Raw genomic sequence first — 27,860 nt, 5'->3', positions numbered from 1 at the left:
CTAGAATAAAGCATCTCATTTTAAATGAATCATCAGAATACACTCCTAATTAATGCTTCATTTAGTTAAGAGAATTCGATGTCTCATTTGGCTGCCTGGGAACAGAGGGTCACTCTAGGCCACCTGGGACTCATCAGACTGGTTCCCTCAGTGTGCTGGAATAATCCTCCAGCCTGTTCTGAGGGAGACATTGGATTCTACAGGGAGAAATAAAGCTGTTTTTCCCTGTGCAGCCCCCAGAGAGGGAGGGGAGGGAATCTGCAATTGAGGTCATGCAAGAGGAGCAGTCTACAAATTACTTGAGAATTAACAGTACAAGTTCCTTCTTTATTCCTTGAAATAATTCTTTCCCACTGAAAGGAATGACAGCCACTTTACTGAAGTGAGGCCATCAGTGCCTCCTTTTTCCCTCTGTTCAAGAGAACAACTAATGGCTGACCAAATTAATCTTTTACAATGGACAAAATAACCTATCAGTATAGTTTGTGCTCTCTTAGTCAAGAAAATATGCAGTGTCAAGCTATTGCTGGAGCTGGGAAAAGCCTTATGTTTGGTATTAAAAGCAATGGAGGAAAATATTTGTCTTTCACCTGTCAAGAATTTGAATTAAGCAAAGAGCAACAAAAGGAAAAACACCAGCACTGAAAAGACAGCATTTGGTATTGGTTTGCATTCAAATTAAGAAAAGCCCTGAATCAAGGCTCTGAATACATTCTGCCACTCTCCCTGAAGGCACCAACATGTACATTCTTAACTGTTTAGGTAACCCAGCAGTACTGGTTGGAACTGAGCTTTCTGTTTTCAGGCTTTTTGGCTGGAACTGGAACGTTCTGCCTTTTCCAGCCTGCTTGGGACGTGTTTGAAGGCCAGTAACAAGAGATAGTTTGGAGTAACAGGACTTGGACAGTGATATCTTAAGGAGGAGTTTGATTAACAAGTAATTATTTTAATTTTTACTTTATTTATTCAGGTTCCCCAGTCTTTTCCCCCCCCTCAAGCCCGAGACAGTGGCGAGGAGGACGGTAGAAGCTGTTCAGACAAACCAAGCCTTCCTGCTCCTTCCATGGACAATGCATGTTCTTGTCATCCTAAAAAGGTGAGTATTTCCTTTGCCCAGCAACAGCCTGGCCAGGCAGGGAAGGTTTTCTTTTGTCTGTCCAGGAGGCAAACCTCAGGCTGACTGTAAGTGCCATCTGGGATCAGATGGGTCATCCCTTCCCTTGACAGACAGAGCAACAGAAGCAAAAGGGAGACACTTTCTGAGATTCCCTTTGGAGATGCTTTCCCTGGGTATAATCCCTTTATGAAACAAGTTTCACTCCCAAAATTTGGATTTCTGAGGTCTGAGCTGGATTTGTGTCTAGGAAGTTTCTTAACATACACATGTGGTGAGTTTTGATTTAGTAAGTGACTCGTTGGACTCTGGGCCACATACTGTACAGGATTTCTGTGCCATAAGGTCTGTACATCACAGCTGGATGGAGAGAGCATTGCTTGTGTTACAGCAATGAAACTATTAAACCAATATTTTTGTGTATGATTAGGACGGGAATTTTAAGATCCCTAAGGAAAAAAAAGTCATAACTTCATATCCTGAAACAACCAAAGAGAAAGGACATTTAGCACTGTGTTTCCATGACAGTTTGCACTAAAGCCTTTGGAAAAGCTGCTTCAGTCAGGAACTGAAACAAGGCCGTGGGATTTCTGTGGAAAATAATTCCAGTATTGCATTTCAAACAAGAAAAAATAAGTCACAATAAATGCTTTGCTCCGAATGAAAAACTTGGGATAAAAATTCCCAGAAATTCTACCAACAAGAAAAAGGGCTGTTCTCCTTTACTGTAAGAATTAATCATTCATTTTCCGTTCCAGTAGCTGTCAGGAAATTAGATCTCTGTCCATACCTTAGGATAAGGAGGCCACATGTTTTGCACAACCAGATGGCAAGTTAACCAGAGAACTCAGGTTAAATTTGTGTATTTCAGAGAACAGTATTTGAGAGGAATAAAACATGATGGTATCTTCCAAGTTACAGCCTTTACAAGACTTTTTTGGGTAAATATTTCTGCAGAGAAAGAGTAACTGGATGGAACTTCCTCCCTTTCAGGCCTCCTCACAGCAGGACACCGAGGCCTGTTGGGTCTGTGTGCTCTCACCAGCTGATGTTTGAGAATGTGTGTATTTATATATGTAAATGCATATTTACACATCTCTCATTAGGGCAGACTGAGGGGTTTGTCTCATCTGCTTCTTCTCTTCCTGCTTCCCTTCCAGCATTCTCCCCCAGGCAGCACTTGAAGAAATCCACAAGTTTTCCGGGAGCTACACCTGCATGAACACTTTCAAAGGAAGAACATAGAGCTGGTGGCACAGGGACTGTTCCTCAGAGAGCCCCACACGAGCACGAAACCCCTGACAGGACTGGGAATCAGCAGCCTTGGCTTTTAGCCTGTTCATGTGACTTTGTGCTGCTCTGAGGCAACGCATTTCTTGCAGGTCATATCCATAGTAACGTGACCTTTGCACAGGATTGAGTGACTGGACTGCGGACCCTTGGAAAGGAAAAAAACTAAATGTGTGAAATGTTTCTATGATGTTTAATTCTTTAGAGTTCAATTGTTAAATCTACTCATAGTTTTAAGATGTAATTTTTGTTTCTGGAGTGTCTGTGGGCTGTCCCAGTGGAGAGGCAGCACTTCCCATCCCAAACACACTTTGTCCCCTCTCTTCAGAGGAAGTGCCACTGGTTTCATTTCTGCTTTTTGAAAGGGGAACTGAAAAAGTGCTTTGAGGAACTAAAAGTTATGGACATTTAATGGAAGTTTCTCTCCCTTCCTTTGCTTTCCATCCCTTCCTTCACTTTCCATTCCATGATGAAGCTGTTCCCAGCATACACTGGGGAAGGAGCAAACCTTGGAGCAGTGTTTTCTTTGCTAAAGGCCACCCAGGACTTCTGTCTGGAGGGACTGAGCTGGGCCCAAAAAAAGCTGTTGTACTTCACCTGTGGAGGCTGAACAGGAAGGCTCAGGCAGCAGAGCAGTTCAAATAGTGGAAGATTCTTTCTGTCACTGAACTCATATATGAAATTTGTCGTTCTGAATTTTTTTGTTCATTTGTGATTGACTATAAATACATTTTTAGCATTAATCTCAGGTTGCCACACATGTAGGCAGCAGCACATGGGGATGAACTAAATCTAGAACTAAAACTAGAGCCTGCTTGTACAAACACACATTCACTGACATAATCCATGCAGAGGAAAACCCATTGTATCAGTCTGCACAGTGAGGTGGAATAATGCTCTAAAAATAGAAGAGACTGTACTGTAGAGCTCATGAAAGTGAAGTTTGGAAGCACAGTTAGCAAAGACCTGATTAAATGCACGTTGAATTCAACTGGGAATTTACCCATTGTGTTTTAGGGGCATTGAATCAGGCACTGATCAGCCAAAAGTGATAAATATGCTTGGACTGAGATGCCAGAGCAGCCAGACACTATTTATTTTTGTAATGATATATTCTCTGTGACAGCCTCGGAAGGGCAACATTCCTGTGCCAGATGCAGCACTAGGCATAGGAACCTGGTGAGAACATACTGGAACACTGCTAACAGAGGAATTAATGGAATTGCAATGCAGGAAAATAGCAAGCCTAACTGGAGACACCTGAATGAAGCACCTCAAGGAAGGACATGTGATTAAAGGAGTGAATTTAGGGCTCCTGACTCGAATTTCGAGCTTTTCCATAGATGTCCTGTGTGACCTGAGGCAAAATGCATCATCTGAAGGAGCACCCTGACCTGCAAAGCAGATATTTCTAGTGTTTCCCTACCTCAAAAGTTGAAAGTTTGGCTACCTAAATGTCTGTCAAAAGCTCAGCAAATTCAAATGCAACATGCTACAGAAAGGAAAAGCAGTATTTGTTCATGAACCAAGAGGTTCTATACAAAAATTTAGACAAGGAAAAAAACCATATGCCAAAATATATCATTTCCTAAAAGAGATCTGAGTTACAGCACAAAAGCTGTGAGCTGTATTTGAAATATTCCTTTGGTCCTGCCATGTAGAATGGAGACTGCTGAGGTGCCAAGGTGGGAATGTTGAAATCAGAAGGTCTGACCTTGCTGCAGACCAGCAGATTTCTCTCTTCTGGAGCAGTTCTAGAGGAAGATGCTGCCAGAAGTGCCACTGATGCAGGTCCCTCTGCCTGGGTCAGTGCAGAGCTGTAGCACTGTGCCAGCTCTGACCAGGTTTCTTACATTGCAGTTTTCTTTGGAATTCCTGGATGTCTGAGGCTCTCTGGAGAGGATGAAAAGAAACTTTGTGTTTTGAGGCCCACCTCAATAGTTGCTTTCAGCTTTATTTTTGTGAGTTTTTTGAGAAGGAACTCAATTCATTGAAAACACAAGTGCCATGAGGGGAGAACCCTTCTGGGATCTGAAGGTACCAGATTTATCCAGAGAGGCTTGGGAGGGGAGGGGATGATGATTCCAACCTCCCCTGGTGCACTCTGATCCTTTCCAGTTCCTCAGTAATCCCAGTCAGGTGTTCCAGGCTTGTGGCTGTAAGAGCAAATAGCCCTGGTGAAAGAGCAGTGCCCCCCTGAAATGAAACCTCTCTGCTGAGATTCTGCTCATTGGTAAATTTCTAATGCAAAAGTGAGGTAAAAACACTCATTGAAATCCCCGTTCACCCCCAAATCCTGTCCCTTGGACGGATCTGCTCTTTCCCTGCACCACACAAAAGATGTTCCCAATCTTTGGGGTCTGTCTGACACACTCAGTGCTGTTGATTTCTTTCTAATGAACATAAACAAGTCAGAAGGGAGCTGAGACTCATCATCTCGCTCCTCTCATCCTCACACACACAAACTTCCCTCTCTCTCCCCTCAGGGTCCCGGAGCGGCCAGCGGGTCAAATAGCAGTCACAGTGGGGGGAGAGGTATGCAGCAAACAGGGAATAATGAGGAAAACATTGACTTTGCTTTTCAGATAGTCAGGAAGAGCTGGGGAAGAAAGTTCCTTCCCTTGGGAGCATTGGGAGGTAGGAAGCTCTCGCTGGCAAACGGGGATGGATGCACTGGAAGAGGTATTTTTTAATAGGCTCCTCTGGAATGCCTGCTGGGCTCTGCTGTCCCTTCCACATAAGGTTAGTGTTGGGTAATCCCGAAGTGCTGCAAATGTGGACAAGCTTTGTTGAAGCCTAAGGCCTTCTCAAAGGAATTTCCGCCCTTTGACTTATTTTAATTTTGGTTTTCCCCTCTCCCTGCACTGCCTCCTGCTCTCCTCTGCACAGTTATTTTCTTCCCTTCTGTTTTCCTGTGTCATTGCTGCACTTTTCCATGCCACCATCTTGAGGCCAGATGTCATCCAAGAGTCTGGAGTAAATCGGGATCGGGGTGCACGTTTATTATCTGGGTGAAGCTGTAGGAGAAGGTCACAGCAGTTTCATAGGAAATTAGTTTGACTTGCTCCAAACTATGAAGAAATAAAAGGGTCCTTCCTATCGCCTTTGTACAGCAGATTGCTGCTGGTTTAATATTTGAATGCTAGAGAAATGTGAGCTGTTTTGGGACATGTTCCCCTGACATAAAAAGGCCCTATTTAAATGGGAGGATTTTTCAGTTCCAGGTGGTTTCAGAGGGTGGTGTTTATACAAAGTAATTTTCAGAATTAGCAAGGCAGGGCAGGGAGAGGAGGAGTCCTTTGTGAGGGAATCCGATCCCTCCTGTTCAATATTTCATGTGGTGGTTTTTGATGAGAAAAAAAATGCAGCCTCATGCACCACTGGTGAACTTTAAAAAGGTCCTTCCAGCCATATTCCTGCTGATGGCATGTTTTTAGCAGGATGATAAAAAGGAGTGAGCCCTGAAAGTGGGAACTTCACCCTACCCACTCATCCATTGTTCTGTCGAGGTTAAAAAGCAACAGAGTCCATCCCTCTAGTTCTTCTAGAACTGCACAGAAAGTGCCTGGGCAAGTGATTCTGATGTTTGCAAAGAGAAACTTGTTGTACTTTTATGTAATGTGTTAATTAGTGTGGGTGGGTATGATCAGATCTAGTCTTGCAAGCCTTTCCGACAACTCCCTGAACACTCCCACCTTCAGATATTAACAGATAGCACTGCACTTGCCAAGGCTCATAAAAACCCAGTAACAGACTTAATGCAGGCAGAGCAGAAGTGGGTGCATTTATTTCAAAGAGAACACATGTGCCTGTAGCAGACATTAACGTGGCCTGGTGCTTTCCTCGAGCTGAAATGCAACTGTTGAGGGAAGAGCACAGGGTGACCTTGGATCCTCTCCTTTGGTTTTATTTCTTCACGTGGCTTTAATAAACTTAATCTGGGCAACAGCCACTTTTTTGACAGCACTTGTTCCTAAGTTTGGGGTAAGGCAAGATTCTGTCAAATGCAGTCTTTTGCATTTTTCACCAAACAACCACCAGCCCTGAGGAACAGAATATTCTGCACTGTTTGTAGCTCTCACCTCCCCGGCACTCAGATCCTCCAGCCTGGTGTGTTTGGAGACTGAGCAAACCTGTCAGTCACCAGCAGCAGTTCCCCTCTCTAGGGAACAGGATCCTCTTTGTCCAAGTGCCTTTCTGAAGGAGATGTTGTGAGTAGTGGCAGCCACAGATTCAGTAACATGAGGAAAAACAGAACTTCACCTTCTCCCTGCTGCTCATTGTCTTTTATCCAGTGTTTCCTGTGGGAAGCTGGCAGTTCAGACACTTCTTGCCCCCTTCCCACCCTTTATTCTACTAAAGTCACCTCAGCACCTTTCTTCAGTCCCTTCAGGGAGCTGTCAGCTTCAACACAAACCACCCTGTCTGTCAGCTCAGGGAGTCAGATCAGCAGGGAACGTGGGAGATGAGACCAGAGCCTGTTCTGATGGAGCTGCCCCAGCCTGCAGACCACCTGTGGGAGACACAGGACACAACCTGAATGTCCCCTGTACCATGGAAGGCATTGAGTTCCCCCTGTTCCTGTCACCTTTCCTTTAAACATAACACCCTCTCTTGTTCTTGGAACAGATCCCTCGAGCAGAAACACACACTGACCCAGCCTGCCTGGACTGGATACAGCTGAAAATCACAGACCTCTGAGGAGACAATTTACATCTTCACACCTTCCCAAAGAGTCCAAAATTACTAGTTCTTATGCTCACCTTTGCTCTGGGCAGTGTGACATACTAATGCAGAAAAACAATCAAGGCAAATACATGTGCTGGTTTTTTAAGCATAAATCTAGAAAGGAACAATTCCTCCTTAAATGAGGGAAGAAAGCACTCTAACTGGAGCTGGGGAGTGATGAAGAGTAAGTATATGAGAAAACAAAACAGAGGATAGATGCAATCTTAGGGGGAGTGAGATGGCCCTAAACAGGGAGACGCCACCTTACATTCCTGAAGTTACATAATAATAGAGGCCTGTGATTTCCATCCAAATGCAGAGTCTATAAAAGAAGTGTGTTGTTACTCCTGCTCATTCCAAGGGGTCACCATGCCCTAAAAAGCAGACCATTCCCTTTGTGCCTTGCTGGCTCAGAACACCCCAATACACTGGTTCCTGGTGGCTGTCTCTTGTTTTTTTTTGAGGGAGGGAAAGCAGCCCAAACATGTAAAAACAAGGAAGGGTCACTTTGACTCACCACTCACTTTTTCCTAACCAGCTGCAAGGGCCATCCATCATGCCCTCGTTTTACAAGGACATGTGGTTCTCTGGCTTGTGTTAGTAATTGTCCTGACCTGGTGCTACTAGGTAGAAGTGGTTCTATTTTCTATTTTTTTTCTTAATCAGAAGCATTTTTAAAATTTGATTTTTATTTTTCTGAGTGAGTTGCCTGTGTATTTTACAGGCTTTTCATAGACAGGCATCCTAGACGTTAAGTTTCCCTGCCTGTGATAATCAAATTACAATGAAAAGAATACTTTGGGGTGTAGCCACCAGCTGCCCTCCTGCCTTGGGCATCATTCTTGATCTCATCAGTGTTCCCAGATACTGGGCTGGCACATGGCAGTGTTAACATCAGCTGTAAGATAAGGAGGCAATTCCTTGCTATCTTTCCCAGGAAAGTCACCTATTAGTGCCTTTATGCAGAGAGACTACTGAAATAAGTGCAGGGTGATACAGTTTGGGGGATATTTTGGCTATATGCAAAATGCTGTCATATGGAACAAGGGTTTATAATGAAAAGGGCTCATCTCAGAAGAATATTATCTGGAGATGGAAATGACCCCTATGGAAAGCAAGTGATATCTGAACACAGAGTTCCTGTTCCCAGAGCCTGCTGGGAATGCTGATTCCCTGCAGACAGGGCACAGGGGAGTCAGTTCACTCCCTGCAACTCTGCCTATTCCAGGGAGCAGCAGAGGTGACAAGCTCATTGTCTCTGCTCTCTCAATTGTCAAATGTAGGAAAAGAGGTGTTTCTCAAAAAAAAAAAAACCAAACAAACCAAAAAAAACAACAAAACCATCCATCAGAGAACAAGGCAACTCTTTGTGTCAGTGTCAGCCTTAGGGAATGGAGGAGTCTCAGGTACCAGGAAGAAGCCACAGTGTTTCCCATCTGATTCCTTGAGGCCTCAGGCCACATTTCCCCTGGTCAATAATAATAATAAATTTGGAAGAATATGATTGACTCAATTCACCCATGGGATTAAACAGAATCACACATCAGTCTGTGAGCTTTTGCTTGTCCTTCTCCTTCCCAGCAATAGAATACCTTGTGTTCTCTTCTGGACTCTCATCAGGGCTGCAAATTCATGGAGAACACTTGTGGAGCCAGGCAATATTTTATTCCCATTCTAAGGGCTATGCAAAAGTGGAGAGAGACACCAGCAAGCACTGTCACATGTGCTTCAGTGACTGAATAGTGTGTAACTTTCAATATTGTGGATATTCTGGAATATTCAGTAGTAGTGATCTGACACGTTTCTCAACTGCTATAGCCAAAAAACTTTCACCCACATCAACTGTTATAACACTTTTGAACCCTAAACCACATTCAGCTTCTCTGTTGTCCTGTTGTTCTAGCTGAGGTTTAGCATGTTAATCAGATGATCAAATATAGCCTTGAATTTCTTCAGGAGGGATCTGAAAATGAAACAGAGAACAGTAATATAAAAAAACCAGTGTTGACATGCAAAAGTTTCTACATGCATTAAAAAGCACATAAATCATTTACAATCAGCTCAGTTCAATCATTCAATAGAATGTTCTGCTTCCAACATCCTTCTGACCTCATTCTGATTGTTTTAAACACACACAGTCAATGCATCTTCATTCCAGTTTTAAAAATAGGTTTCCTGATACATCCCTGTTCAAACAAATTACACAATTATAAGTTTTCCTGTGTAAAAAACCATCATTTGGTTTGAATTCAGACAAGCATGCACAGCTCTGACTCCCTACATCAGTCAGGAAACTAATCTTAATTCTTTTGAACTCTCAAGCCCGGGATTTAGGAGCAGTGACACTTTCTGGCTGGAGATGCCACATTTCCTCTGATGCAATGGAGTAGGCAGAGTTGCAATGTTCAGCATTTCCCTTTAAAAACCTCCTCCTGTTGCCAGTCAGAGCCAATGGCTCCTGCAGGCACAGGGCAGAGGAAGTTCTGTTCCATCTTTCTCCTGACCCAAGTTCTTGCAAATGAACTCTCGGAGAGGAGCTGCTTTTGAATGAGCCACAGGAGCCATGCTGAGTTTATTTTAGTTGGGTTTATATTAGGTCTGATTTCTGCTGATCCCTTCATTTTTCATCATTTCATCTGTCTCTCCCAATTGTTCCCGTTGGAGAGGACTGTGTTTGGGGAGTTTCTGAGCCAGATTGCTGTGCCTGCACATTGTTCATCCCTGCGCCCTCCCTCCGGGCGTTCTCTCACCTGTGCCTGCCTGTGTCCACACCTTCTCAGACATTAACTCTGCAAACTGCCCTGAATAGCTTCACATTGGCTTCCTTTGAAGCTTGAAGTGTAGCAAAACCCCAGAGAGCTGTTACTGCTGCCTAACGAGTTCATAGCTGCATATTCTGTTTAACACCCACGGCATCTGAATTTGAACTGGGAAGGACTGGTAGGGAGTGGGTGGCCAGAACTTCACTGGATGGTTAAGGGGGAATATAAGGTGAAAGTCATCTGTTGAAAAATAGAAATATGGTGCAAGCCCCAATAATCAACACTGCTGTTTGCCTTTACCGCTCAGAAATATTAAAACAGGTTATTTTAATGATACCTCAAAGTGCCCTTTTGCAGTCTAAAGTACATCCTCCTGGATGTGCTTTGAGGCTGGATGAGCAACTCACATTCCAGATACCTTCATTACAGCCAGCAGTGCTGCTTGACACGGGCAATTCCTGCTGTAAAATCAGCCTGCTTTCTCTCAGTGGATTATTTTTACATAGACTCCTTTCAGATTTTCATTTATCAAACACTTTATGTACTTGGTGGTTCTCGAGCAGTGATTTGCTCGCGAGCTGTTCACCAGAACTCCCGCTTTGAGCTCTTGCCACTCATTAATGTATAGTTTTCCTGTGGAACTGGCCATCCAAATCACATGGTGGCTTTGCTTTCCCCTGGCTGGATGCCTTCCAATCCCACAGAAAGCTTTCTAGGGGCTCCAGTATGTCTGGTGATGGCTGTGAGATGGCTTCTGGCAGCAGTGTTAATGCAAACGCATATTTGAGTGCGTTCTCATGACATATTCCAATCCTGTGATCAAAAACGTGCCTAAAGACATTTTCAAGGGGGAAAAAAAAACTAACTTGGGACACTGTCAAAAGTGCATTTGCCTTTACTTATAGCAGAAGAATTCTCACAGTTTGGTTTTGTTTCTTTCACTCTCAGCCTCAGATCATCGGGGGCAAAACAATCACGCTGGAAATCCTGGAAATAGTTCATTGAAATAAAAGTGACCTCCTGACATCAGGGCATGGCATAATTCCACACAAGGGGAATGGCATGATGATTTTTTTGCATTTGTGCACACTCACCTCTAGTTCATTTTAAAAAATAAACCCACGAGTGGAGTAGAGGTGTGCTGCCACTGGACTTTGGGAAGTGAACAAATGCAGAATAAGCAGAATTCCTGAGTGTGCAGAGAACACAAGTGCATTAGCAGGAAGGTTGAGCTGCTGCTGAATTCAGTAATTCAGTTCTCCTGATGTTCAAATTCTCCCTCTCCACTGCTTTGGAGAACAGATCTGAAACTCATATATATTGAAACTGCCAGCACAGTATTTTACTTTCACCTGTGCAAACCTGCCCCTACCAGAGCAGTTCCATTTGTTACAGACACAGGAAGGGTGACACAGAAAATTGTACAGTCTTGCCTGGTGTCACACAATGAGACAATTTATGATTTCACTGATGGGTACAGCCCTTAGGGCCACCCAAAATCCTGTGCATGATGACAGCCCATATGATGAGCTCCTGGCCTGCCTGGGGCTGCTGAGATCCAGGTCAGAAATCACTGTGAAATACAGTATTTGCCCACAAATCTGATTAATTATTTCACTCTGTATAGACAAACCCTGGTTGCAAATCTCTAATCAGATTTTCACACTTGTCCTTGACCCATTAGATTAGATTACAGCTTCCTCTTAATGCCATAATTGCAACATTTCCATGCCTTAAGCCAAAACCAGGCTTGGAAACCTGGCCCTGTGGCTGCTCCTGCCCAGGGATGTTCTGGGGGAAGGGGGAGGTACCTGCTGTGCTGAATTGGCCTAGAAATCACACAGAGGCTCTGAGGGTTTAATCACAGAAATGTTTGCTCGGAGGCACTCACGATGGGCTTTTTTCTTGGAACTTTGAGCAAACGTAGCCTTTGTTTGCATTTTTCCCTGGGACGTGTTTACTGTTCATTTGTGCTGCACATGCTGTGAGAAATTAAGCCATTATGTCCTATTTTTTTTTTTCCTTTCTCCTGCTTTCATTCCTTTTATCCCCCCCCCCCCTTCAAAATCCTTACAATTCCTTTCATTGCTTGATGTTAACAGGGCAAAAGAAATAAATACTTGAAAGAAGACACAAGCTGTGTTTCTGTTTGACTGCGGCGATACCGGCCCGCAAGGTCAGAAAAAGAGGGGAAGAAAAAAAAGGAAAACTGCCCAAAATCTCAGCCCTCAGCCCACAGGTCGTGTTGACTGTTGCACAGTGATTTCCAGCCCCGAGAGCCGAGCAGTCGCTCTGTAAATCTCCGAGTGTTTCATATAGTTTCCTTGTCATGTGGCCGTTAAGTTTTATAACCTTTATATTTCAAGGGAAACAATGAACGTGAATTCCTTCGAAATGCCCTAATGGATCCCACATGTGAGCGATTTTTTTTTCATATTTTGGTTGCTCCATAGGTAGCAAAGTGGATGGTTGGTGTTGGCCACAGCCCTGGGATGTGCCTGCTCGAGGCACAGGCTCCTGCTGCCCGGTGCCGCCCTCCGGCTCCCGTCGCTGTGCATTTGTAAATGCTCGTGGTCAAAAGCAATGACAAAAGGCTGAGGGTCCACAAACAATCAGGAAGTTTTATTAGTAAATGACACACCTGGGTGGAAATTGGTGTGTGAGTCCCTGACCTGTAAGCACATGGCAGTGGGGTTTGGATAAAGGGGTAGGGGGAAAGGGAAGAGAGGAAGGAAGAGATGAATTAAAGAGGATGGAAGGAGGGAAGGGATCACCAGTCCTGGTTCCAGCATTGATCCAGCTGATGGGATGTCAGTCCTGATTTCATAGGCAATCCACCAGTGTGCAGGAGTGCCCAGGGTCCTGGAGCACTGCCTGGGCTTGGGGGGACACCTTTTTATGGACAGGTTTGCCCACCCTGGAGGTGGGTTTCTCCCTTTCTATGCACATCAATTTTCATGCACAGTCCATTCTTTCAGGCCTTTCTGGAAATGGGTCAGAGGCTTTGGGGGTCTTTGGTGGTCTTGATCCCCCCCTACATTCCATGCCCACTTCTTGGCCTCATCCCTGTGCTTGCACTGTGCTGTGCTTCTCTCCAGGAACTTCCACAAGGATGTTTGTCCCAGGAAGGTGCTGCCCTACCTCTGCATGGCCCCTTCTCCAGCCACATCTTGTTCTTTCTCATGGTGTGTTAGTGCCAACAATCCTTGTCTGTTATTGCCAACAGCCCTTGCTTGGCATCACATCCATCCTGCTGTCAGTGTTTGAGACATGCACCTTGATCTGTTGGAATCCTCCATCCCAGGGACGGGGTGGGACTCCAGCCTCACCTGTGGAACTTTCCAGAGCAATAGGAAGGGTGGGGTGTGGCTCCTTCCAGGTGAGCCCAGAGGGGCTGAGAAATCCCCAGATGGCCCCAAACCCAGCGAGGAGCAGGGTTTGTTTGCCCTCATCACCCCCAGCTTGGGGAGGGGCCCAGGAACCCCCCAGAGCAGGGCCGGGGGTGGGTGCACAGCGCTTGTTATCAGCTCTGCAGGGGCTGTCTGGGTGGTGGGTGGGGGTTTCCCTGTCCGTGGCTTTCATTTAATTCGTTTTGGATTGAGCATCATCCCTGGAGCTCTCCCTGAGTCTGATCCTGGAGGTCGTGTCCGAGTTAATCCTGTTGTGACAGGGCAGCCCGTGGGACTGTGCTGAGCCCTGAGGGTCTGGAGGGTTTGTGTCCCTGAGGGTCTGTCTGTGATCACGGAGGAAAAAAAGCTTCCTCAGGCATCATCAACAGCAAAAGAACCCTCCCGAGAGGCCGAAAGGTGAATTTCCATTTGCTGCCCTGTTCCATTTTCACGGTACGTTTTTGGAGGGGGAGGAGACAGTGGGGTTGTTGTGGCTTGTTTGTTTTGTGTGGGTTTTTTTGCTTGGTTTTGTTTGTTGGTTTTTTTCCCCCTCGCAAACAGCAGAAGCCTTTAAGTTGGATACATTGGGTTGGATACACCGAGAAGAGGACATTGATTTCCTTTAAAGGTCGACCTGTTAACTTCCCTCCTGAATGTTGTGGTTTCTAAAGTGAAAGCTGTTTTTCTCTGGGTTTTCACAAGCTCCTCTCTGTTTTTCACAAACACTGGGGTTTTGGGCTAGGTCTGAACGAATAAAATGGCTGTGTCAAGTTTGTGCCTTTTTTTTTTTTAATTAGGTGATTCTTAAACTGCACCTGTAAACAATTTGAGCTGTTCAGTTCAGCTTGCCTTTAATTATGCTGGAACGGCTTCTTTTGAAGTGTTTTTTCTTTTCTGTGTGGTGGGTGGAAGGAGCAAACAACTGGGATCTGTGGCACCTATGATTGACTTTATCTGGCACCTGCTGTAGCAATTCTGTCCCTTTTTACCCACCTGTGACTAATTTCACCAGTTTTGAAGAGGTGTTAAAATCCCTACCAAAGGCTTTGAAAGTTTGCACAAAGAACTGCTTGTATGGAAATTACTGTTGTTTGTTATTTTAATAGTTTAATTATCTTGATGCAGTGGTAAATGTGCTGCTCCTGCTGTTGAGAAATACAGATACCAGGTGAGTTATGCAATGTGGGCTGAGGGTTTGGTGTGTATCCTCAGCTTACTTCTGTAGCAGTTTGAAGTTTGATGTCTTCCTAACAACCTGAATTGGCTCTTCTTAGCAACTTCTGTGCCTTGGAAACATGCAGGGTTAGGCGGGGGGTGCTTTGGTAAGGGCCTGGGATTTTTTTATTTCAAAGGACTCTCTGTAAACTGGTTTGCTGCTACTTTGGTGTGGGAGTGGTGAAGTTTGGAATGGATGGCGTCACTAAATTAGTGACCACATCAGAGCTAGGCCAGTCTGCACTCCTGCCAGAGTCAAGGCGAGGTCATGCCGTGACCCTGAGAAGCAAGTTTAATATTATTCTTAGACCACGAGGAATTTCCACTTACTATAAAGTTGTCAGGCTGCTTCTGCCCCTCCAGTCAGTGGGACAGGAACTTGGTGTGTGCAGAGATGCTGTAGTGCAGTTTGGGGCACCGTCATGATACAGATTATAAAAATAATAAGCTGATTGTGAGAGTTTCTCCTGGAGCTGGAGCTGCTCAGGTGCATCAAAGCCGTGGAACAGCTCTAGGGTTCTCTGTCAGGTCACAAATGATAACGAAGTTAAGGTTTACAGGAAACATTTGTTCTGCTCAATTAGCAGTCTTAGGCACATCCTTAGTCACCCTCTCAGGGAGGAAGAGAGTGCCAGCAGGAGGGTATGGAAGTGTGTGGATCCTTGGGAGTCCGGGATTAGACATGAAAGGGAGCAGCAGCTGCTCAGCCGGGCAGGGAGAGCTCGGCAGGGCCGGTCTGTGCCCGCTCTCTGACGATGTGCCCGGTCATTGAGAAGCCCATCAAATCCCCTTTGTGCCGCCCCGGAGGGTGTTGGGAGCAGCGCTGAGCACAGCGGGAAAACACGCGGAGCCTGCCAGAAATGCGTGTTCTGGGCAGTTCTTGCAGCAGTTTGCATCAGCGGTGCCCGGCTCTGACGTGTGGGGCCAAGAGGTGCTGGGGAGGGTGTTCACCGGGAGGTGAAGCTGGTGCCCTGCAGGGCAGGGGGAGCACTGAGGGGTTCTTGCCACCCACCTTCTGGGTACAGGGGGTGGGTGAGTGGGTGGGTAAGAAAGCTGTAGGTTATCAGTGAAAGGGAAACTGCCCAGCAGCTTCTGAGCAGAACCTTGTCTGTGTTCTGCAGGATGAGTAGTTATGGGTGCATAAAGGTCTGTTGATCAGGGAATTCTGTTTTCCAAAGAGCAGCAGTCTCTCCCTATCCCCAACATCTCCCTATCCCCCAGCCTTTCCTCCGCTGACTTTGTGGGATTTGGGGTGAGAAAAACCCTTTGGGTCTCTGTGTCACTGCAGCTGCTGCTCTGTGCTTTGTAAAATATGTGTCTGTCAGGTTCCTTTTGAAGATCCTGAGCTGCAGGAACGGGATAATGGACATACTGGGCTAACTGGTATCTTGGAGATCATGGCAGTAGGAACTGTGGGCCAGTCCCCTGGCAGGGGCTGCCAGAGGGGATCAGGGATCCATTAGAAGCTACTTTAGGAAGTGTTGCATCCTTGGAAGTGCGACAGGGTGCAGAGGAGGAGGAGGAGAGGTGCAGGGGGTGTGCCATCCAGCCTTGGGAAGCCTGATAAGCCCAAACACCGTATCAGGCAGTGTTGCTGACTGTAGGGCTTTTCTGTTTGCTCCTGTTGAAGTTTGGAGCATAAATAATGATTATCTCTGCAGTGCGAGGGCTCTCTCTGTGCTTGGCCCTGTGTCCCAGCCCCCGCTCCGTCGAGCAGGGTCAGGGAGAAGGGAATTAGAGGCGGTGTCTTTGGCTGACATGAACCCGCTGGGGAGGGATGAGAGGAAGGGGGTCTTGGGGGCTGGGTTCAGAGCAAGGTTAGCCAAATATCGGATAAATTAAGCAAGAGAAACAGACAGCTCAGCTTGCAGTGAACTTTTCACCCAGCTAACCTGTTCCTCACCCTGCCTTGCACAGGTGGAGTGCGACTGGAGCACAGCCCTGGCTGTCCCTGCCTCCCTGTTTGCTGCAGTGCAAAGCCTGGCCAAGGGGAGAGCAAGGACTGCAGAGGGGGCTGGTTTGCTGTTTGGAATCCAAGAAATATTAGAGTTCTGATTTCTGTCTTCAGAACCCTGAAGTTAACACCACTAATTGCAGAGGGGTTGGTTGTTATTTGCTCCAGGGTACAACGAGGACCAATAATTTCTGGTCATAAAGGCTTGGGAAGAAATTCCATACTGGAGAGGGCAAGGAACAAACGAGAGTGTCTAAACAGGGATGATTAGAAGATTCTTTGTGGGAAAAGGCAAGACTGGTGGGAATTCTGGTGTTTATTTCTCTGACTTTTCTCCTGCATTTACAGTGCAAGTAAATACAAATAATTGCTGACAGATGTTGTGAAAACACAGCATTATGTTAACCTTTAAGGTTAATTTTTTTTTTTTGGTTAATAATAGATATTGATAACTCAACACGGTGCTCTTGGCTCTTGCTCACATCACCTCTGTGCAATGGGCTCTGCTCCAGAGGTGTGTGTGGAACCAAGAGCTGAACTTGTTCTCTTGACCCTTTCCCAAATCCCCACTGCTTCCACTCCCTCTCCTCCCCAGGAAGCTCTAAGCAAGTTAAAGTTACTGGTTTTTAAGCAGTTGCTCCATCACAGTTGGTGAGGCCTGAAGTTTTTGATATGTTTTTAGGCCATTTTTCTGTTCTGTAGTGTGGTAGGTTTGTTGGACAGTAATACCTGGTATTTCTTCAATGTAGTTTTTAGGCTTAGAACCCTGTGCTGAATTGGGACTCTCCAATTCCCCTCCAGTTTTTCTTTTCCCTTTTTTCTCACCATAGGTAAGGAAGGTCTGAAACCAATAGCAGCTGCCTAATGCACAGCACTTCCAGGAACTAGGTCCTGTATTTTTCTGTGTGCCTAAATTCCATAAAACTGCAAAAAGTAAAAAAAAAAAAATTCCTCATAGATCCCCCCTCCCTCCCCCCTTAAGGAGCTTTTACTGTCAGTGCACTTCTGGATGGTAAGTGCTGGGAGCTGGGTGTCTGAAAAGGGAAGAGCACTGTATAAACCTGGAGATAATCCCTGACTCCAGGGAGCCACGAGCCTTCCTGGAGCAGTGAATGGTTTTGGGTTTGCCTCTCGCTCTGCCCCACACACAGGGGTGGTTCCCATCTCCCCATTTCGGATCTGGGAAGGAGGTCAGGCTCTTCTGGGACTACCTGTAAATGCCAGTTCACACACAGCTCCTCAGCCACTGCCAGGGGGAGGTTCTGGCTGCAAAGGAGCACTGACAGCATCCAGGATTTTGCCCAGTAGGTGAGAAACAAAGGGAGTAAGAAATGCAATGTGGTTGCTGTTGAGTTGCTGAGCCTGTTGCTGATGCTACTGGTTGTTAATCAAACAGGTTTTCCTCTCCTGCAGTCGTTTAAGGAGATAAAAGGAGTTGAGAGGTGCACAAGGCAGCACCAATCTCTGCTGCCCTTTCCCCTGCTCTTGGGTGGGTTTGATGAGCCCAGAGAATGGACTCTGTTCAAACTCACTCTGTTGTTTGCTTGGTTTGGGCTGTTGTGTTGTTTTGCTGTGTTGTTCTGGTTTGGTTTTGTTCCCTTGGGATGTTTCTGGCTGGCTGATTTTACAACCTGTAGTTTCAAATGCAAATTCCACCACTGGGGAGGGGACGGGGCAAGGACAAGGTCAGTGGTCATCAGATAAATGAGGCTACTCCTTTTCCAGCATTTCAGGCAGATTCAGCAGAGCTCTGAGTAACGTCATAATCTTGCTAAAGACAAATTTGCTTGTCTGATCTGTCAGAGTGTGTATTCTCCACAGAACTTTCTCCCTTTTCCACGCATTGGTGAAGTTTCCCAGACCAGTTTGGCCAATCCTGTTGTGGCTCCAAACCCTTGTGTCATGGCAGGCTGGCTGCTTCTGCTGTATTTTTTATGCCCCTTGAGTGACATCATTTAAATGATGAGTCTCTGAGATGATTCATACCAAAAAAGATCTAATAATTGTTACCAGTTATTCAAATCAGTGTTACTGATTTCCCGCATCCTCCCACTGGTCCCTTGAGCTCCCCCACCCACTCGTTTTTCATAATAATTCCCAGGCTTTCTGGCTGTAGGCTCAGGATGCCCTCTTCTGTGTTAAGGTGTAAGTGTCTGGTTCTCCCCTGAGGAACATTCAGGGCTTGGCTGCAGCAGCTCGTGGGGGCAGATCTGACCTGGAATGGAGCTGGGGAGGTGGAGGGACCACTGGAAGCTCCAGTGAGGCTTCAGACAGTGTTTGCAGCACACCCCCTGCTCTCTGGGCTGGGCTGGTGTTGCTGGCAGGCTCTGAGGTGGCTGGTTCAAAGCTCAGTGAGTGATGTGTGTGCAGGCTGCAGGGGTGGGGGGCCCAGGACTGCCCTGGGGGCTCTGGAGCAGTTCTGCACAGCACTGGGATCACTGCACACTCTGCACTTGGGGACAATTGCACTGGTAGTGACCTCGTGTGCTGCTGCTGCTGCTGCTCCAGTTTGTGGCTGTAGTTGTCTCTTCTCTCACAAATAAAGATCCTCAACTCATGAGGCTCTTTTCTCCAGCACTGTGGGTTGAAAACTGCAGGAGTTGCATGGTCAAGAGCTGCCATTGAGAGCAGCTGTGTTTTCTTCAAGCAGCTCCTCAGTCTTGCCCCTTTTTCCCATCATGTTCCCATTTCATATCCCAGTGTGTTTTTCCTTTATCTTGCCATTCCTGGAGCAGTGAATGGTTTTGGGTTTGCCTCTGGCTCTGCCCCACACACAGGAGTGGTTCCCACCTCCCCAGTTTGGATCTGGGAAGGAGGTCAGGCTCTTCTGGGACTACCTGTAAGTGCCAGTTCACACACAGCTCCTCAGCCACTGCCAGGGGGAGGTTCTGGCTGCAAAGGAGCACTGACAGCATCCAGGATTTTGCCAGTCCCTTCCACATATGTATTCTCTCTTCTTTTTTTCACCTTCCTCACTCATTCTCTCTCTTAGTGAGGTCTTCTGTTGGCAGGAACACACTTGGTTTTGCCCAGAGTGAGATGGATCTTGAGTGCCGAGATAGAAAAGGGTGAGGCTGGATCAGTTCTAGGTGCCCATGCTGCCATATTTGAGAACATATTGACATTAGGGCAGCTGAAGCTCTAAAGTTGATTTTGGAGCTATTTTTGGCTGCGTTACTGTCTCATGCAAGGTCTAAAAGAAACTGTAGACATGGATCTATAGAGTTGTTCTCTAAGCAAGGAAAACAGCTTCACCCTTCCTATTTGTTAGCCCCAGGGTGGGTTCTTGATCTGACTTTGGGGGATGGGAGAGTCCTTTGTTTGAAATTCGTGCTGTCAAAAATCCTTATACAGGAAGTGTTGTGGAGCTCATTTGTTCCCTGGTGCTGGGAGGGGCTGGGGTGGCAACAACTGAAAATAAGAATGTTCTCCCCAGTATTTGAGGGAAGTTGTTTGTTTTGCAGGCAGTGGCAAGGAGAATGAAAGGATATTGAGGAAAGAGAGCACAGAGATAAGGTCTCAGTAGAGGACTAGAGGACCTCTTTGGATGACTTATAAAAATTCAGTCCACTTCCTAAGACTCCAGGCTTTTAAAGGGAAAAAAATCCCTCTTGTTTGAGATTTTCCTATAGAGGAGAAATGAGGATATTTTATAGTATTAAATAAAGGGATCTAAAGTGTAATCCATACCTTGCACAGGATTCCTGGATATTCTAGTGCACTTATGCATTATTTTGGTGGTTCTAAACCGTGCAAACAAGTAAGATGATGACAAGAGCTGTGGCTTCTTAGTCCTGACTCTGCAGCCTGCGAAGTTCAGCCCCAAATCACCCAACAGCTCTTGTGGAGGGAACTGCCCCAAATCACCCAACAGCTCTTGTGGAGGGAACTGCCCCAAATCACCCAACAGCTCTTGTGGAGGGAACTGCCCCAAATCACCCAACAGCTCTTGTGGAGGGAACTGCTTTACGCAGCAACCCCTGGTGCTGGATTGTTCTCACGGTGAAAAGTCTGGTGCTGGCCCAGCAGAACGAGCTCCCTGCAGAAGAGCAGAAGAGCTGCCCCTTCCCTCCTTTCTGGCAGAGCCAGTGGGTTTGTGGCTGTTCTGTGTGAGCAGCGAAGCTGGCACCGAACCCCTCCTCTGCCGGCAGCCGAGGGGAAGGAAAGCTCGGCGTAACCCTCGGTGTGTTATTTATTAGCACTTCGCAGCCCCCTGGAAAATGAAGTTTGGAGACCCGTGAGCCGATGGTAACGGTGAACACTGGGAAAAGCCCGGGAATCAGCAAATCCATTGTGTTGCGCTGACAGAAAGATACTGTTACAACACACTTTAGCTGCCAACTTGCTGCAGTCACTCAATCCATCACGGTGGGCTGCGGGATCACAAGCCAGTGAAACTCAGCCTGGCGTGTTATTTTAGTCTTACATGGACTGTGAGATAAACGGGGCATGAACCGGCCCCCTGGCAGGGGGTCGACCCCCGGCGCCCTCATTAAAGTGCCAATCAAAAAGAGTAATGGGAGGGGGGATGGAAATCTGGCTCCTCCGGCCCCGCACCGCGCGCGGTCCCGGCGACTCGAGCAAGCCAAGGGAAACATTTCCCGGCTGAACAGGAGCCAGCCCTCCAGAAATGCCTCCTCCCGGCTCGCTCCGGGTCTTGCTGGTGGTGGGAACCTGTTCCTTCCTGCTGGCTGGGCAGAGCAGGGAACGGGAAGGGTCATTGCTGGGCATCCCCTGGAAAAGGTGTGGATGAGAGGGATCATTGCTGAGCACAACCTGGAAAAGGTGTGGATGTGAGGGATCCTTTCTGAGTACAACCTGGAAAAGGTGTGGATGTGAGGGATCCTTTCTGAGCACAACCTGGAAAAGGTGTGGATGTGAGGGATCATTGCTGGGCACAACCTGGAAAAGGTGTGGATGTGAGGGATCCTTTCTGAGCACAACCTGGAAAAGGTGTGGATGTGAGGGATCATTGCTGAGCACAACCTGGAAAAGGTGTGGATGTGCTTTCTGTGGATACACAGGCACCGGGACTGTGTCCATCATCAGTCAGTGCTGTGTTTTCTGTCAGAAGTGGCTCACGGTTCAATATTGGTGTGTGAAGGATGCAGTGAAACCTCCTCTCTCCCCACAGCAGTGCAGTTCCCCCCCTGAGAGCATCAGTGGGTTGTCTGTGTGTACAACAAAGTTTTTAGCAGGGCCTGTTGCAGTAGGAGAATCCACAATGGTTTCTAAGTAAGGGAGAGTAGTCTTAGACCAGAAATGAGGAAGAAATACTTCACAATGAGGGTGGTGAGGCACTGGCACAGTGGGCAAGGTGTGAACATGGATTCTTGTGCAGTGTGGGGGTTATTGCAGAATTCCATGGGAACCTGCAGCAAATGGATCCTGCAGGAACAGGATGATCCCGGGGGGAATGCAGAGCTAAGGCTGAGGCAGGTGAGCAGTGGTAAGGTGCCTGTCACTGGTGGCTGGTGCTCAGACAGGCCTGGGAGCTCTGCTTTGGCAATGGGTGCTTGTCCTGAGACTCTGAGTGCACCTGACACTGCTGTGGGAGTTCCTGTGTGGCCTGGGATGCGTTCTGGGTGGTGCACAAATACATGTTCTTGTGCACGTTGATTCCTCTGGTGTGTGCTCAAAGGAGAGGGCAGAAAGGTATCTATGAAAAGAAAGGAAGGTGAGTGAAGTTGTTTGTGTAATGTGGATTTTTAGTGTTTGAAATCAGGAAGCTCAAGGTGGGGGAGTTGCCTCTTAAACCTGCTTATAAATGTCAGCTCTGCTGTGATCTCAGTGTGATTATGACCTTGGCAGCTGTTTATTTTTGCTCTCAAGGTTTTATCAGTAGCAGAGGGTTTCTCCAGGTGGATACTGGTTTGGTTTAAAATATTTTTTTTTTTTTTTATGGGCAGGATGAGCAGTTTGGATTAATGTCAGTGAAGCAAAATGTACAAGTAGTAACTGGTGTTGTGCTGCAAGATCAGAGAGTGACCACTGAGAGAATGGAATGAGTTTGTGCTGTCTCTATAATCCTTTGAAGCCTCTTAGTGCAAGTGCTGTTACACCACAAATACAGATGTGTCCTGGCACAGAAGGTGGTGCTGAATAGAATTTCATGTTTCTGGGATGTTTATCTCCAATACTGTTTCCTCCATACTTTGAGATTAAAATAAATCCTGAAAAAAAGGATGAATGGAAGGGCCTAGAACTGCACCTTGGCAGAGGGGGAACATCCCTGGTGGTGCTCCTGGTACTGGAGCTGCTGTGTCAGGGGTCTGACCTTCCCAAGAGCAGGCTGGGGGAGAGTCTGGGCCTGTGAATGGTGGGTCATTTTAAAGAGTTATTTGATTTTTTTTCTCTTCCCTCCAAGCCTCCACGCAGACACATGTTTTTTGCTACATCATTATTTTGATACCCGGTGGTTTGTTCTGCTGGTTGTGGGTTGTTTGCCAAGGGCCTTGGAGCAGCAGAGCTCAGGAATGGTGAGTCACCCTCCCAGGGCAGAGAAAATGTTTGCTTTTGCGGTGTCTGGAGGGCTGAGGGATGGCTGGTATGATGGATTTCTCTTTTATTTGTTACAATTCCTCTCCAGCTGCAGCGTGCAGGGGACTTTTTTTTTTTTTTTTTTTTTTTTGCTGGCATTTTCAGAAACCATTGTTCTGCAGCTCCCGTAGCAGCCCTTGTCCTTTGGGTGACCCGGCCATTTATCCAAAATGTAAATGCACATGGAAGCTGTTTACTTCTCTCGTGGCCTTTCAGTGCTTTTGAGTCAGCCCAGAGCAGGCTGGAGGTACAAGGTTGTTTTTACCCACCAGGAGAACACGTTGTGCTGGGCCCGGGGGCAGGCACTGGAGTGTCAGATGCAGGGAATAAAACAAAAATAAACCCAAACCACAACCAGCAGACCCCGTGTGACACTGGAGCCTGATGCTCTGAGGCAGCACGAGCGTCCCCAGGCCCTGAGCAGAGCTGACCCAAAGCAGCTGCTGCTCCCATGGAGCTGCAGTTTGCTCCCTGATATTTGTATTTCTGGCCCAGGATGTGCTGTGGTTCTACTGAGCAAAACACCAGAAAAAAAAAAAAACAAACCCGACTATTTTTTCCCCAGTGTTTGTCACTGGTTAATCAGTAACCTTTTCTTTCTGGCAGGAATCCTTGTAGGATTCTGCCCTCTCCTGCCTGTGAGGCACATGCAGGGCTGGTCCCAGTGCCCACCTGATGCTGGGGTTGCCTCACGTTCTCCCAGTCCAGAAAATCTGCTGCTGGTTCGGTCAAACTGCTTGGTGTCCTCTTAATATCTTCTCAGGCAGGTGGGTTTGTGCTGCCCTGAGCCCTTTTTCAAAGCTGTCAGACCAGTAGCTGTAAGAAATGGGCTGCAAGAAAGTCAAACCAGTAACAGGAGTGGGGAGCTGGAAGTGGTTTGTCCCAGCCCTGCATTTGATAAAATTAAGGATCATAATGTGGAGTCAGAGTGTGCTGTCAGCTGGAATGCTACAGCAGTACTGGAATCTGAAGCTCTGGGCACATTATTTCATTTTTTTTTTCCAGAAAAAGAAGTTCCTTCTTTGTAACAACTCTGCCTTTAGGAATAGAGGGGTTTGGATACAGCCTTTGCTTTTCAAGAGAACTTTAAATGTATATTTGGGGGGTGTGTGTATATATTAAAAAAGTAGTATAGAAGCATAGACATGAACTGTTATTCTTTGTTAGAAGAAAAGTTGTGTAAGTGGACTTTGAGCAACTGTTGACTTAATTACATGTTTTAAGTTTGCTTCCCCCCCCCCCAAATATCTGTGCAGCAGCCTGTAAGCTGAAGAGTGTCACTGAAACCTGCTTTTTCAGAGCCAAGCACCACAGGTGAAATCATTGTGACCAGCAGATTGAGGCAGGTTCCTCTGAGGAGAAGAAACAGAGCAAGGGCCTGGAGGAGTTGTCAGCTGAGTGGGCTCTGCACTGTAGGAAGCAGGTTGGTACTAAGCTGTGTTTTAGAGAGGAAAAGAAGTAAAAAAAAAAAATATATATATATATAGTTGGGCTAAGACCTTAAGGTATTTTACTGAAAATAGATAAATGTTAAATTAAAGCATCCTGCAAGTCCAAGGAATGAGCAAATAGACCCCAAATAGATCCAAAGGTCCTTGTCACTGGGAAATGTATGACTGTTTCTTGGGTTTGAGATGTGGCCCATTTAGCCACTTAAGCTTCTCCCCACAAAAATGTAAGCACTGCACTGCTCTGGAAAACAGCCCTGGGGACTGGAGCTGCTGGGATGTATCATCACAGTGATCTACAGGGAATCTGTTCAGGAGCAGAGGAGGAGGATGTTCACATTTGCCCTGTGCTCATCTCCGTGCAGGAACACCTCACCATGGAGGCCCTGTTGGAGCCAGAACTGTCCATGATCCAGGAATGATGGCAATGGAAGGGGTATTTCACTGGGAACAGCCCACAGTGAGATGCAGAGAGACACAGAAAACTTCACCCCTGGCTTGTGCAAAGTGTCTAAAAGTTACCGAGTGTCCTTTTTTTCCGGTTTCTTGTGTGACTTTAGGAAGTGCTGACATTCCCTTCCTGGAGAGGCAGCACGTGCACAGGTAAGTTGTCTCTGGGCAGGGGAATCAGACCTGACTGCACAGTCAGTCACTGGGGAGGGGGCAGGGGAGGTTCCAGCAATGACAGTGGTGACATTTCCCTGGATTTGTACACCTTGGCAGGAGCAGGGGATTGACCACAGTGTGCCAGGGAGAGAGGACAGGAGGAGAGGGAAGGGGAGGAGAGGATAATAAAGTGGGGATAAAGGGGAGGACAGGAAAAGGGAGGGAAGGACAACAAAGGGCAGGAAAGATAGGAAAGGATGGGAAAAGGAAGGGAAAGGGAGGACAGGAAGGGAAAGAAAGGGATGTGACAGGAAAATAAAGGGGAGGAGAGAACTGGGGAAGACAGGAAAGGGAAGGGGAGTAGCGGAAAAGGAAGATAAAGAGAGGAGCTGCCACCACCCACACGTGTCACTTCCATGTTGTGTGTGAGGCACCTCTTTCCCACTTAGAGTCGGTTCTTCCTTCCTGCCCCTGCTGAGCTGTTATTTCACCTACTCTTTGTTACACTTGGAACAGGTTTTTTTACACAAATGAGATCCATTGTCCACTGTGGCTCCCTGAGTTCAGGGCACTCCAAGGGTGACTGTTCAACCACTGCTCAGCTGTTTGCACATCATCTCTGCATAAAATGGTTACAGACCCCAAGTATCCAACCCATCCCTGTAAATGCTCAGCAGGGCACAGAACTGCTCCTTGTTTTCCTTCCCCACCTCCAGCAGGCAGGTATTTTACACGAGTTCACAACTGGTTTCATTCTAACCTTCAGTGCCAAAATACTCCCATGTGACTTTATGAAAGGACTTTACTTTCAAGTTAATCTTTTAAAGCTGCAGCTCAAAGGTTTACCGAATAACTAAAGGTTTACCTTAAAATTTAGGTTACTCAGCATTCCAGGGAAGTTGTATCTTCACACCAAAACCTGGCACCTCCAGGGAGTGACTGGAACTGAGGGTTCCAGTTCCTGTGGGTTTAAGGACACTCATTCCTCATCTTCAGCGTGGTTATGGTTAATGAGACAAATATTGATCTGATGTACAACGTTGGGAAAAAACATGTTAGTTTTATTATTTTAAAACTTTACTTTTGAAGAGGTTGTTGTGAAGTCAAACAAGCTGGTGATTTCCTCTCCCCCCTCCTTCCAGGCACTACTCCTCCCCAGCTCCAAACCCTCTCTGCATCTGAGAGAGGGGAAAACCTGAACTTAAGAGATTCCATTTCCAAGGCTCCTCCCTTCAACTGTTCTAGAAACAAGTCAGAAGAAGGAGCCTTGAGGTGCACACTGTGAATGCAAAACTGAATTAGTTAGTCCTCACTGTAATATTCACCAAAATGCAATTTTTGTTTAAAAAAAGAGGCTGACATTTCAGTGGAACACCAGGTCTCTGTGCTCTCACCTGTACTAGTGAGTTAGGAGAAAAAAACCCAACAAAAATCCCATTAAACTACCCCAACCAATGCACCCTTCTCACAGTGTTAAAGCTCCAAACCAAGGCCACCTGTGCTCCAATAGCTGAAATTAACTCTTAATTTTATGTTTTAAATGTTTATCTACTTTCCTGCACTTTGAACAGCAGTTTTCTCAATGGAAAAAAAAAGACAGAGAGAGAGGAGGGCTCGTGTCAGGTAGTGCAGTATGACTCAGTAGAGCTCCTTTAATTTCTTTACACAGTAAACAGACTTGTATTTATACCAACACCCGCCTGCCCGCTCGTATTTACATGGACACTTGTACATATATACATGTTAGCAAAATACAGGGCTTCTCCCAGACCCAAAGCTGTGTCAGCTACACCTCTGTTACACACCTAGTGCTTGAAAAAGAAAAGCCACCTCTCCTGTTTTCACTAAATACTAAAATTATATTTTTTTTTCCTTCTCAGTTCGGGCTCCAGCCTGGTGCTTGCAGGTCACTCTGGCAGTGAGGAAGTGGGTTTTCAAGAGTCCAGCTCGAGTTGTTCTTGATTTTCACTGAGTCTCAGCATCAGCTGCTGCTCGTAGTAAAGGCTCTTTGCATAGTTGATTTCTTGAGACAGCTTTACTGCCAGGGCTTCTGATTTCACTTTCACCTGCAGAAAGAAAGGGGATTTTCGTTTCCTGCCATCAGCTAAAGCAGAAGAGATTTTAGGTTTGAAGTGAGGAACAGAAAGGTGTCAGTGGAGATCCCTGCTCAGTGCTGAGGCTGAGGAAGAAGCAGCAAGTGGAGCACCAGGTGCACACAGACAGGTACTCAGGGGTGAGAGCAGGAACATCTTGCATATCTGAGGTTGTTTCCTTTGCTTCCCCTCCTACCTTTTATCTGGCTGCTCTGTTTGGAATGTAAACTGCCTTGGGTCAGGGGTGAGCTTGTAACTGGGCCTGTAAAACAGCCCCTGAGCAACTACTGTAATGGCACAAAAAACCCTGTAATGGGCTTTAGAAGAGAAAGCCTTGATTAACTTTTATATGCTTGACATAAACACTGTTTCCAGTCTTAGAGACCTCACAGTGAAAAAACACTACAAGTAGGAGATGAGTAAAAAGCCAGCAAAGTACCCAAGTTCCATTGATGTGGTAAAGTTAAAAGTCTTTCATAGGTAAACACATGTTTCTTCCTGTTACTTTTCTGCCTGAAGGAATATTTTAGGGTTTGCCTTTCTTTAGCTTTCTCAGGAGTTTAGTGAGTGCCTGAAGTTGGATATTAGGAGCAGGTTCTTCCCCCAGAGGGTGGCTGGGCACTGAACAGGCTCCCCAGGGCAGTGGTGCCAGAGCTCAGGGAGCATTTGGACAACGCTCTCAGGGACAGGGTGGGACTGTTGGGGTGTCCTGGGCAGGGCC

General features: G+C 46.5%; 2 protein-coding genes and 1 long non-coding RNA gene across 6 annotated transcripts in view; 2 read left to right on the top strand and 1 right to left on the bottom strand.

Annotated features, from left to right (window-relative positions):
• DHRS3 (dehydrogenase/reductase 3) overlaps window positions 1-6,356 on the top strand; it is a 29,897-nt gene extending 23,541 nt beyond the window's left edge. The window contains exons 6-7 of the mRNA XM_064678634.1: window positions 971-1,096; window positions 2,275-6,356. Coding sequence (XP_064534704.1) covers window positions 971-1,096; window positions 2,275-2,359 — 211 coding nt within the window. The 3' untranslated portion in view covers window positions 2,360-6,356. The remainder of the gene's footprint in view (window positions 1-970; window positions 1,097-2,274) is intronic.
• A 14,973-nt stretch (window positions 6,357-21,329) lies between these two features.
• On the top strand, window positions 21,330-26,851 carry LOC135425881 (uncharacterized). The gene is made up of 3 exons (XR_010435788.1): window positions 21,330-22,931; window positions 24,249-24,415; window positions 24,806-26,851. It is a non-coding gene; the product is annotated as an uncharacterized LOC135425881 (long non-coding RNA).
• Window positions 26,661-27,860, bottom strand: part of VPS13D (vacuolar protein sorting 13 homolog D) — a 93,304-nt gene continuing 92,104 nt past the window's right edge. For all 4 annotated transcript variants that reach the window (XM_064678611.1, XM_064678613.1, XM_064678612.1 and 1 more), the window contains one exon: window positions 26,661-27,112. In XM_064678611.1, the coding sequence (XP_064534681.1) occupies window positions 26,981-27,112 (132 nt within the window). In that variant the 3' untranslated portion in view covers window positions 26,661-26,980. The remainder of the gene's footprint in view (window positions 27,113-27,860) is intronic.

Source organism: Pseudopipra pipra, chromosome 22 (assembly GCF_036250125.1).
Source record: "Pseudopipra pipra isolate bDixPip1 chromosome 22, bDixPip1.hap1, whole genome shotgun sequence".
NCBI classification, from domain to species: Eukaryota; Metazoa; Chordata; class Aves; order Passeriformes; family Pipridae; genus Pseudopipra; species Pseudopipra pipra.
The sequence above is the reverse complement of the archived record's forward strand: the minus strand, read 5'-3'. Positions and strand labels throughout refer to the sequence as shown.